This window comes from Mustela putorius, unplaced genomic scaffold (genome assembly GCF_011764305.1).
Source record: "Mustela putorius furo isolate JIRA1106 unplaced genomic scaffold, ASM1176430v1.1 tig00004041_pilon_pilon_pilon, whole genome shotgun sequence".
Lineage (NCBI taxonomy): Eukaryota > Metazoa > Chordata > Mammalia > Carnivora > Mustelidae > Mustela > Mustela putorius.
The window spans coordinates 2,043,395-2,055,010 of record NW_025422176.1 but is presented as its reverse complement, the minus strand read 5'-3'; the positions used below and the strand labels follow the sequence as shown (position 1 = coordinate 2,055,010).

General features: G+C 51.3%; 1 protein-coding gene across 1 annotated transcript in view; it reads right to left on the bottom strand.

Moving 5' to 3' along the window:
• Positions 1-5,009: 5,009 nt before the first annotated feature.
• Positions 5,010-11,616, bottom strand: part of CACNG3 (calcium voltage-gated channel auxiliary subunit gamma 3) — an 82,398-nt gene continuing 75,791 nt past the window's right edge. Inside the window, 3 exon segments of the mRNA XM_004778338.3 lie at positions 5,010-5,905; positions 5,907-6,102; positions 11,349-11,489. Of these exon segments, the coding sequence (XP_004778395.2) occupies positions 5,590-5,905; positions 5,907-6,102; positions 11,349-11,489 (653 nt within the window). The 3' untranslated portion in view covers positions 5,010-5,589.

Sequence of the window (11,616 nt, the reverse complement as noted above, 5' to 3'; positions counted from 1 at the left end):
CATGACCTGAGGTGAGGCAGATTCTTAACAACTGAGCCATGCAGGCACCACTCTTTTAAACAGTCCTTAATGCATTCACATCCTTTGCTTGCTTCCTTCACATGATGGAACATTCACCAGATGAATAAGCCCCACACTTGACAAGGAAGGACAACAGTGGAGAATGAGGCAGTCAGATATGCGCTTCTCGTGAAACTCACCTTCTAGTCAGTAAACAAATATACACCGACTATCACAGACTTTGGAACTATCGAGGACATAAGTATGGACTCTACCAAAGAAAAGTAGCTGATCTCCTGTTGAGAACTGGTGAAGGAAGAGGCGACTTGTCAGCTTAGACCTGAGAGGTGAGAAAGGGCCAACCATTTAAAAAGCTAGAAGAGATTTCAAGCAATGAGAGGGGCAAAGGCCCTGCGGCAGAAACACGTTTGGCTGGATCTAGGAACTGAAAAGAGAGGACACATGACTGTAGGGTAGGCAGCAAGGTGAAAAGTGAAGAATAAAGCTGGACAGATTAGCCTGATCTCAATAATGCAAGACCCTGGAGACCATGGCAAAAGTTTGGATTTTATTTACTTACAGTGGGAAGCCTTTACAGGGTTGTCCTCTTTTTACTTACCTTTAGCCCATTGTTGCTGCCCTGGTCCCAAGGCTTCCTTATACCTTTTCTGTTCTGCTCCGTCTGGTCTACTAGCAGGTGCTTTCTGTGTCTCTCAGTTAGAATTCCCAGCAGAGACCATCTGATTGGCTCGGTTTACCTTATAAAGTCAAGTTGCAAGGCCCAGGCCACTGGGCACCCTATGAATAGATTGGCTAGCTGCATGGGGCACCTGGGTGACTCAGTGGGTTAAGCACCCAACTCTTAGTTTCTGCTCAGGTCATGATTTCAGGGTCATGAGATTGAGCCCCTGTACCGGGCTCCACACTCAGTGGGGTGTCTGCTTGAGATTCTCTCCCCTCTACTCCTTCCCTCCTCTAAAGTAAATAAATACATCTTTAGGGGGTAAAAAAAAAAAAAAAGATTGGCTAACCACAAATCGGGTGTAGTCTGTGATCTGGCCAGCTGTGCTCCAGGGCAAGTTCACGTCCAATTCATGGTCACGTCCACATATAAGAGAGTGTGGACAAAGCAGGCAATGAGATAAGCTCTTAGAGAAGTATTTCTTTTCTTTCTTTTTTTTTCTTTTTTTAAGATTTTATTTATTTATTTATTTGTTAGAGAGAGAGAGAGAGTGAGAGCGAGCACAGGCAGACAGAGTGGTAGGCAGAGGCAGAGGGAGAAGCAGGCTCCCTGCAGAGCAAGGAGCCCGATGTGGGACTCGATCCCAGGACGCTGGGATCATGACCTGAGCCGAAGGCAGTTGCTTAACCAACTGAGCCACCCAGGGGTCCCGAGAAGTATTTCTAAAGGTAAGATTTAGGAAGCTAGTATTTTACTGGACACCCAATATTAGCCTTCTGAAAGTACATATTAGACTGTATCTGGTGTACTTAGGGTTCAAGTTCAAAATCCCTAACATGCTTGCAATCTACAACCTCTAGGTCCGGCTTTCCCTTAAGATTCACCTGGTATAACTTTCCCTCTCACTCTGAGCTCCAGATTTGCTGACTTGTGCTGGGGCAGGGGGGTGGGGGTGGTCTCTGCAGCCTCAGGGCCTTTACATATGCTACTCTTGTTCCCTGCACGTGGCAACTCTTTTCACTTGGCTAACTCTAACTTTTCCTATAGGTCTGAGTGTAAATGCTACTGCCTCTTCCTTGAGCCTCCTTCAGAATTAGAGCCCCCTGTTTATATTCCTTGGTAAACAGAGCTCTACCTGGGGAGGAAGATGGGGATCTCAGTAATGGGGGCAAGACATTTGAGAAATGTGACCAGCACAACTTAGGGAGTGGCTCTTTTGTATGCTTTGGAGCAGGGCAGACGGGGAGTACTCAGTACCTGCTTTGCTGTCTCTTGGCAAGTTTCAACATATATCCAGGGGGTTTAACAATAAACCCTCAAAGGTGAGGATTAAATGAGACAAGATAAGTGAAGTTCACAGCATGCAGGGTGGGGGCCCAGTGACCAAGCGTACTCTGTACAGGGATTTGAATGACAAGGGTTGGTGGGATCCTGGCTGCAAACTGTGAGTGGTAATAATATTTATTTGGTTCCAGCCAACTAGGTCCAGCAGAGCAGTCTCCAAGCAAAAGCTCTCTGAGGCCGCACGTGTCCAAGCATTGCAAGGAGCAGAGCTAGATGGTGCGGGATGTGGGAGGGGTAGGCAGGGGGTCCTTCTAGCGGTCAGGTGCCTACTTCTCTCCTCCTGATATCTGGCCTTTTGTACTGTATCCAGAGCAGACGTCTGCCTACTGAAGTCCTGGGACCTTTCTCTCCATCCCCATCAGCTTCTCCAGATGCCCCGTTTTTTTCTGTTTGTTTGTTTATTTGTTTTTGGTTTTAAAATTTTATTTACTTATTTGACAGAGAGAGCGTGCGTGCAAGCACAAGCAGGGGGAGCAGCCGGCAGAGGGAGAGGGAGAAGCAGGCTCCCCACTGAGCAGGGGGCCCAAGGTGGGGCTCAATCCCAGGACCCCGGGATCAGGACCTGAGCCAAAGGCAGACGCTTAACCGACTGAGCCACCCAGGTGCCCCCAGATGCCCTATTTTTGACAAAGTCCTGGTTCCCGGGTCTGTAGGTGGCCATTTGTTCCATTTCATAGGATTCGTCACCTACATGCTCCATCTCTCAGCTCCTTCCCTCTCCAAGGGAGCCCCAGAGCCTCCATGCCCAAGGGGAGGGGCTGAGACTATGGGACCTGATCCCACAGTGAGAAAGCCACCCCCTTGCCCAGTGCTCCTTGGAGGCTTCTGATTAGCCGAGGGAAGTGTTTTCTCTGGTATGAGAATATCTTGAAGATCTTCCCAACACTCTGGTTATATCCTTTTCGGAAAGATCAGGCAGCAGCTAGAAGACGGCATGATTGTTTCGTTTTTATTGTATTTATTTTCCTGGTTGCCCCTTGCTTACAGCTCCTGAGTCTCCCCTTTCCTTTTCAGGGAGTGACAGAATGTTCACCACCAGATACATTTATTGAAGTAAAAAGCGAGTTAGTTTAAAGAAAAAGGAGGAACTTCTCAGGGGTTGGCGTAGTACCCCATGACAGGTCTGGAAAATGCTGGAAGATGAAGATGTCACTCAAGTTCGGAAACCCAGGGGGGCATGCATTCCAGCTCTGCTCGTTAGCACCTAAAACACTTTCTTTGCTCCTTTTTCCTCGCTTGCCAAAACGTGGAGAATAATTCCTACTACACACAGGGCTGTTTTAAGGATTCAAGGAGCTCATTGGATGTCCGTGAGTGTGATTTGCATGCAATGACTCTTAAGTGTTAAAAGAAAAGAGTCGGTGGGAGTCTGTGCTGGGCAAAGTGACCTTGTGGGTGCAGGCAGGTGCCTTGCTCCCTGGGGCTCCCGGCCCCTAGTGGGGGTGAAGTCTGGGCGGGTCATGTAACCTCTCTTCCTTGGCAACTAGACTGGGGACTGTCACTGGGAGGGTGTGTACCGTGCTAGAACTCAGCCCCACACCTGGCAGCACGCAGTAAGCCTGAGCTCTCAGCACTCTTGTGTGTGCCCCTCTGCGGGAACCGGAGCCCTAGGTTGGACAGCTAGGCGGGCAGTGGGAAATGGTGGGGCGTGGGCCAAAAACACACTCCAGGAAGTCAGTGTTGGCAGCAGAAGCCCCCCTCCCACCCCCACCTCCCCATATAGAACTGTTCCCATTTGGCTTCTGCCTTCTTGCAGTAATGCTTGCTGTGGACTGTGTATCCCACCCCCTGAATTCACACGTGAAAGCCCTGACCCTCATTGTGATGGTATTTGCAGATGGGGCCTTTGGGAGGTAATGAGGGGTCCATGAGGCCAATGAAGATGCTGAGATGAGTGGCTTCCTAAGAAGGAGAGACAGAGACAGAGACACATCAAGATCGAGATCAAGAGCGCCACGCTCCGCTGGCCGTGTGAGAAGGCGGCCCTCTGCAAACCAGGAGGAGAGCCCTCCCTGGAGAGGATGCTTTTAAGCAAGTGGCTCGAGCCATGGAACGTCGAACCAGGCAAAAGAGCCCACGGCGACCAGCAGGCTGAACGCAAACAGGCTCATTAAGCCGCAGGCCCTCACCGACCAACGGACGACTTCCCACCAACCTAAGCTTTCCAAGGAAGAGAAGATTCCATCTGCCTCCATACTCCTTCCCTCTGCCCTATAACTGCGGCCCCTCACCACCACCGCGTGTCAGGCAGTCTCTCTGCTTGCCCCGCCCGCGGCTCCCTGGCAGTGTATTTGATAACCTTTTATCTCTTTTGTTCCACCTCGGGGAGAATTCTTCCCTGGACAGCACCCCCAGACCCCAGCCAGTCTGGACCCTCACCCACACTCACCAAGAACCAAATCTGCGGGCGCCCTCCCCGCGCTTGGACTTCCCAGCCTCCAGGACGGTGCGAAGGAAGCATCTGCGGCACCAGCCCCCCTGTCTGTGGTGTTTTTGGTTACCGCAGCCCAAGCTGACTCCGATAACGCTCCGGCTGCTGAGAACGCATCCAAACACTAAAACTGCATATATCAGTTCTTCACCATGTGCTACTCATTTCATAAGGGGCACTCCATGGGAGCCTCACAGCTGCGCGGAGGAGGGCGCTATACCGTGTTCCATTTTACAGGTGAGAGGACAGAGGCCCGAAGGTGAGGTGGACTCGTCCCAGCTCCTAGAGCTCCTGGGAGCCAGGGCCAGATTTTTTTGGAACACACGCTTGCCGCCAGCTGGCCTGCAGGGATTCAGGTGAGGGACAGGCCCACTCTGACACTGGCGGGGGCACCTTGCTAGTCTCAAGGTGGGGGGGGGGGACAGGGTGGCGGGGAATCTTCCCGGCGGTTAGATGAGCAAAGCTCCGCTTCCAACACAGAGGTGAGCCAGTGCCATGGGTAGGCAGCCAGTCTGCGCAGGAAGGGGCCGGAAGAAACAGAACACCCCCAGCTTGGTTGGTTACAACAAGGCAAAACCTTTAATAACATGGGTGCTTATTACATTAGCTGCTTTGGGGGCTCTGACATCTTGATTTCTGGTCATGTTTTTCTAACACGTAAAGGTGAATGCCTCCCTCGGGGCCACCTGAGCGGCTGGTGTCCCGAGGATTTGTGTGAGTGGGCAGTGGGGACAGTTGCACGCGCCTGGGGTCTCGGGGATCCACCCCCCCCTCCCCCAGCCACCACCAGTGACTTTGAGTAAAGTCCTCTTCCAAGGAGGGAAGAATGTGCAGGTCCTTCCAGTAAAGAAGGAAGAGAGGAAAACATCTGGCACAGATACACAGAGAGAGAAATGACATCATGGGATGGGCTTGAAAAGTTGGGGAAGATGGGGGGGGGTTTGGAGGGGGGAGGTGGGTTAGGACCCGGAGGACCAGGGGCCGAGGGTGGGGGAGGGCTGAGTCCATTTGGTTTCATTCTTTGTAAAAAGTAATACCATCACGAGGACCATGCCATGCAACCTCAAAGCCGCCTCTGTACGTTGCCCCCCAGACTGTGCTGGGGCTGGAGGCCAGAGGGCAGAGGTCAAGTTCAGACGGGCGTGGTGCGCCTGTTGGCCGGATTGTTATGCAGCGACTCTTTGAACTCTTTGGGCGTGGAGTTGTGGAACTGTAGAAAAGCGTGGTCCCGGTCGGAATTGAGGAGGGTCCCCATGGTGATCTTTGAGGGGTCCCGGGAGAGTGTGAACATGGAGATGTCAGTGGATGGGATAGTGTGGAAGCCTTTGCTGATGGGGGACAGGTCTCGGGATCTGGGCTCCGTGGAGCGGGAACTTGACCGCCTCCGGAATCTATACCTGTAGGGTGGAAGGCGGGCAAAGGTAGATTTCTTCAGGAGCTCCGAAGTGGGATTTGGCACGTAACTGCTGATGTTTTTCGATATAGATGTGCACAGCCACGACTCCCACAATTTCTGCGATGATGAAAGAAAAGGCCCCGAAATAAAAGGACCAGCCGTAGGAGTAGCTCTTTTTGGAGTCACGCTGCCCGGGGTCTCCAGCATTGGCTGATATATAAACTATGATGCCGATGATGTTGCTTAACCCTAAGAGAGGGGAAGAGAAAAAGACATCTTTTGTACACGGCGGAGGGAACTGTCGTTTGAACAGGGAGACACGGAGCATGGGCTTACGGCTGGGAAATGCAAACCCTGGGCCTTTCTTGCACGGTGTGTCCCTTGGGAAATGATGATGCTGCTGCCCGGTCCCAGGTGGCGTGCGTTTAGCTGCAGAACACACCCTATTCTGATAGCAAGTGTGGGCGGGCTCAGGATGCTTGTGTTTTCCCGTACAAGCCATTCATTCCATCGAAACCTAATCTTTGCAGGGCACCTCAGTGGCTCAGGTGTCAAGCACCTGACTTCGGCTGAGGTCATGATCCCAGGCTCCTGGGATTGAGCCCCACATGCGGCTCTCTGCTCAGCGGGAAGCCTGCTTCTTCCTCTCCCACTTCCCAGGCTTATGTTCCCTCTCTCACTGTCTCTCTGTCAAATAAATAAGTAAAATCTTAAAAAACAAAACCAAACCAAACCCCAAAAACCAAAAAACCCCTCTTTGGCACTGAATCATGAGGACACTAAAAGGAGGGAGATACAGGTCCCCGCTCCCGAGTTCCTCCATGTTAGTAGGAGAGACGGACACATAAAGGCAATTAGAGCAAAATACAGGAAGGGCTCGGCCAGAGACGCGTATAAACCAGTTCAGAAGCAAAGGGAGGCGGACCAGGTAAGCCCCTAGGGTTTGAAGACAAGGGGACCTTGCATAGGGTTGCGCAGGGTTTTCACTGGGCTGACCAGGAGGTTGGTGACATCTTGAGCTAAAATAAGAGGCAGCAGAGAGAACAGGTTTCGAGAAGAGGGACACGTGAACATGTTGGTCGGATGTGCTTAAGGAGGGTCTAAAAGCAGCTGTCTGGTGGACGTAGATGGGGCTGCCCCTGCAGTGTGGGGAGCTAGTGAACCCAAGGGGCAGGGAGATTAGCTTCCTAAGTCTCTTCATCTGCACAGGATAAGATAATGCTTTAGATTAGCTGTCGTTTGGGCATCGGGAATTGGGGACCGTGTAGCTGCTGTCCCCAGCAGGCAAGGTGTGCATCCCCCAGGTGCCAATGGAGAGGCGCTGGAAATGGTTACCTGGAGGTAACCTGATTTTCTAGGGAGTGGTAAGAAAACAATAGAACCTAGGGGCGCCTGGGTGGCTCAGTGGGTTAAGCCGCTGCCTTCGGCTCAGGTCATGATCTCAGGGTCCTGGGATCGAGTCCCGCATGGGGCTCTCTGCTCAGCAGGGAGCCTGCTTCCCTCTCTCTCTCTCTGCCTGCCTCTCTGCCTACTTGTGATCTCTGTCTGTCAAATAAACAAATAAAATCTTTAAAAAAAAAAAAAAAGAAAGAAAACAATAGAACCTGAGGGCCGAGGGGTGTGATCATCTCTGACCACCTTTCTCACATTATTTTTTTTTTTAAAGATTTTATTTATTTATTTATTTAGAGAGCGCCAGTGAGGGGGTGGGCAGCAGATGGAGAGAGAGAATCTCAAGCAGACTCCTCGCTGAGCACCGAGTCTGACGTGGGGCTCGATCCCACGTCCCTGCGATCATGACCTGAGCCCCCAAACCAAGAGTTGGACACCCCACCTTTCTCACATTCCTGTTCCAAAGGTGGAATGTCTCTTTTTGTCTCTTTGCTTCAAGGGCCTCATCTAGGCCTTGATGCCAACAATGACTCAGGGAGGTTGGTGTATCAGCTGGTACCTCCTTGTCTCCAAATTTAGGTGATGCTAAATGGGGACTGGCCCTCGTTACAGTTCCTAGCACCAGCTGGTAAATAACCATATCCAGTGGCCGTCTGTGCTCCATCTCTGGTCCTTACGGCCCCAGACTCTTCCTGGGGGGGTCCTCACGATCTCCTTACAGTTCAGCAACTAACGGGTTAAAGCTGGGCCGTTTTGACTCATTGGGGCACATGTATTAAGGGGGAGTTAATATTTGACTATGATCTCTGGCCTGCTCCATCTGGGACTTGCTTCTAGAAGGTGGGGGGGGCGGGGTGCGGTGGTCTGCTTCTGCCCTGTCCCCTCTTGGCATTACCCTGTGCAGGCATCCAGCAGGTCGGCTGTGAGTTCTAATCACTGGGCTATTTCTAAATATGGGGGTTGACACAGACAGCCGTGTGTCAGGCTGCAGGAAACCACAGGATGAAAAACTGCTCCTCTGTCTGGAGTGTCAACTCGGCTTGAAGATTAGTAGGGGAAGACACATTCTTTTATATTAAAATGAACACGGATAAAATAAGGAGGAGAGAGCAGAATTCACATGAATTTTTAAGTGTAAATGGGAGACAGGCTTCAAAGACATTTCAGCTCACTGAAGGCTGCTTCTAGCGATGCCCCCCTACCCTACTCTCCACTCCCCAGGGCCATTTTTTTTTTCTTCTCTGCTAGCAGGGAAATTTTGGTGGCAAAGTTTGGGGAGCCCCCAAGGGAAGTCTCGATGGGGTGAGAGGAGGGGGAGCAATTTAAAGAGAGACTTAGATGTCAGACCAGGTTAAAGGAGGCAGGGGGCGAAGGGGTTGCCATTTGCTTATAGGGGGCTTCCGATGTGCGAGGCACTGGGCAAAGTCTTATATGCACCATCTCAAGTATTGCAACAGACCTGCTGTAAAAAAAAAAAAATTAACCCTCTTTTAAAGTTTATTTATTTGTTAGTGATCTCTGCACCCAACGTGGGACTCAAACTCACAACCTCGACATCAAGTGTTGCACACTCTTCCATCTGAGCTAGCCAGGCACCGGCCCTCTTTCCTAGATGGGGAAACTGAGCCTAGAGAAGGTACATCACTTCCCACATTGACAGTGCTAGGAAATGGTAGAGGTGGGATTTGAACCCAGCACTGTCTCTTGGCCAGGGTGGATTTAGATTCCAGGAACAAATTTTAGGAAGGACGAGAGGCGAGTGGGCAATCCCATGGACTCTCAGCTCCTTGAGGGCAGATCTGCCTTGGTCTCATTCATTGCGATGGCCTCATGTCCTCGCTGAGAGTCTGACTGGAGCAAGTGTGCAGTGCGGATGTACAAAACGAGAAAGTGAATGGTGTTGGCGTGAGAATTCAACAGCGCAACTTCTTGTGCCTCAGCTACTACGTAGTAAGCAGTGAGATTGTGTTAGGTGCTGTTCTAGGCAGTTTACGGATACCAGCTCATGTCTGCCTCTTAACAGCTTCAAGAGGTCGGGCGTTATTACCCCTACTTTTCAGATAGGGAAACAGAGTCACAGGGATGTTAAGAGACTTGTGCAAGGTTCTACAGCTGGGAAGTCGCAGAGCCAAGATTGGCAGCACGCAGCCTGGCTTCAGAGCCCTCACTCTTCAGCCTTATGCATGGTGCCTGCCCGGTGTTCAATAAAAGTTCTTGATTCCTTGCCCCAAGCCACAAATCCTTAGAATAGCCGAGCAAGAAAGAGTCTTAGAGAGTGTGGGCTCTTCTGCAACTTCCATTTTATAGGTGGAAAAGCTGAGGCTTTTCGGGTTCCTTGGGGAGATGGGGGGGGGTTATCCAGGAATAGATCCCAAACTTCTCGCCTCCCCTCAGGGCTTTCACCACTGCCCTGCCTGTTTCGCGGTTCCCATGTGTCCCATGTGTCCACCTACCATCTCTCACAGTACCCCTCGTGAGAAAAAATGTTGCTGGTGACACACTCTTTCCTGACAATCCCCTTGGGGGACAAAATAATGATCTTCTGTACGGGAAACCCAAATGTCAGCACAATCCATTTCCCTCCAGGTGGGTCAGAGCCCAGGGGGTCTGGATGGGCCACCAGTGACTAGAAAGTGCCTCAAAACCACACAAAGTCCTGGGTTTGCCAGTTGTTACCATCAGTCTGCACACAGCTTGGTCAGGGGCCATGGCCACCTTTGGGCTGACCACACCCCCACGGCAAGATGGTGGCTCCCTCCCTGGTCTGTTGCTGGAGTTGGTGTCCAGAGACTCGGAGCTGGATGCAGTCCAGCTTCCTCATTTCCCAGAAGGGGACACAGTGGGGGAAGAAATGGGAATAAGTTCTTAGAGGGGAGCAGGACGCTGGGCCTTAGACTTTGGAACTATGTTCTTGTTGCTTTTCCAGGACTAGAAAATGATATTGAGGTGCCCCAGCTGGGCTCAGTTGGAAGACCACACAACTCTTGACCTTGGGGTTGTGAGTTCGAGCCCCATGCTGGTTGTGGAGTGTGGAGATTACTAAAAAAAATAAATAAGTAAACTAAAAAAAAAAAAAAAATTGCGCTTCTTATGCTCAGCCTCCTTCCAACAACACCGGTGAAGTAGATACTATTATTAGTTAGGGAGAAGAGGTAAATCTAGGGGAAAGAGAACACGGGAAGGTACAAGAGGGAAGAGAGAGAAGGCAGTGCAGGGGACCCTTCCTGAACTAAGACCGTCTCTCATCCCTCTTGCCACCTTCTGGTCAGGCCAGCTACTGATTGTGAAGTTTTCCTGGAGAGCATTTTGGGCTGCTGGCTTTCTACCTTGCTCCCAGAGACGCCTTGAACAATATGAGAATCTGAGCCCTTGGGACGCTGCCATGTCTCAAGCAGCCAGAGCCATACATGAGTATGTCCCAGCGAACAGAAAGTTGGACCCTGTTAAAATAAGCTGAGCCAAGCTGAGCCAGTCCCATTACATACACATGCCCTTCGTGTGTGAACCTAGACAGTTGCCTCTTCAACAATACGGAGTTAGGGGTGCTGACCCCTCCCCCCCAGTCAGAAATCCGTGTGTAACTTTTGACTTTCCAAAAACTTAACTGCTGATTGCCTACTGTTGACTGGAAGCCTTACCAGACCCAGTCCATTAACACATACGTTGTTTGTCCTAGGTCTTCTATACTGTATTCTTACAAGAAAGTAAACTAGAGAAATAAAAATGTCATTAAGGAAATCCTAAGGAAGGGAAAATACATTTATACTACTGTACGGATCTGTCAAAAAAATCTGGGTATCCGTGGACCCCCGCGGTTCAAACCCAAGTCTCTCCAGGGTCACACACGCTCTCTTACTAACCAGCCTCTCTCTCCCTCTGCTGACCCTTCTCCCGTATCTCCTCTTGCCTTTCCATCATGCCCCTGCTAGCGTGTCGGCACCTTTGGTTCTCATGAAAGTCTCTGACTCCTCACGCTTAACACAAGTCGAGTATTTTCTCTCCCTTTCCTTGCACGGAACCCCGAATAGCACTGCTTTGTCCTCATGGGCCCGGCTTGGGGTTGGGTGTCTGGGAAAATGTCTAGGCTGGGGCCAGCTGCTCACCTGCAGAGACGAAAAAGATGCCCGCGCTGAGGATGACATTGTGTCTGCTTCGGTGGAACTCGCTGGCTGCCACGCAGAGCCCGCCAAAGAACAGCAGCGTGACGCTGAGGATGGGGAAGACACTGGAGGCCCTCACAGCCCCTGCGGAGAGAAGGGGGGACGGTTCCAAAGGTGTCCCTGCCGGCCCCAGGCTCCAGCCCACCTGGGGCACACAGTGCCCAGGGGGAAAATAGCGCATGAGCAGGACAGGACATGCTTCCAACATGGG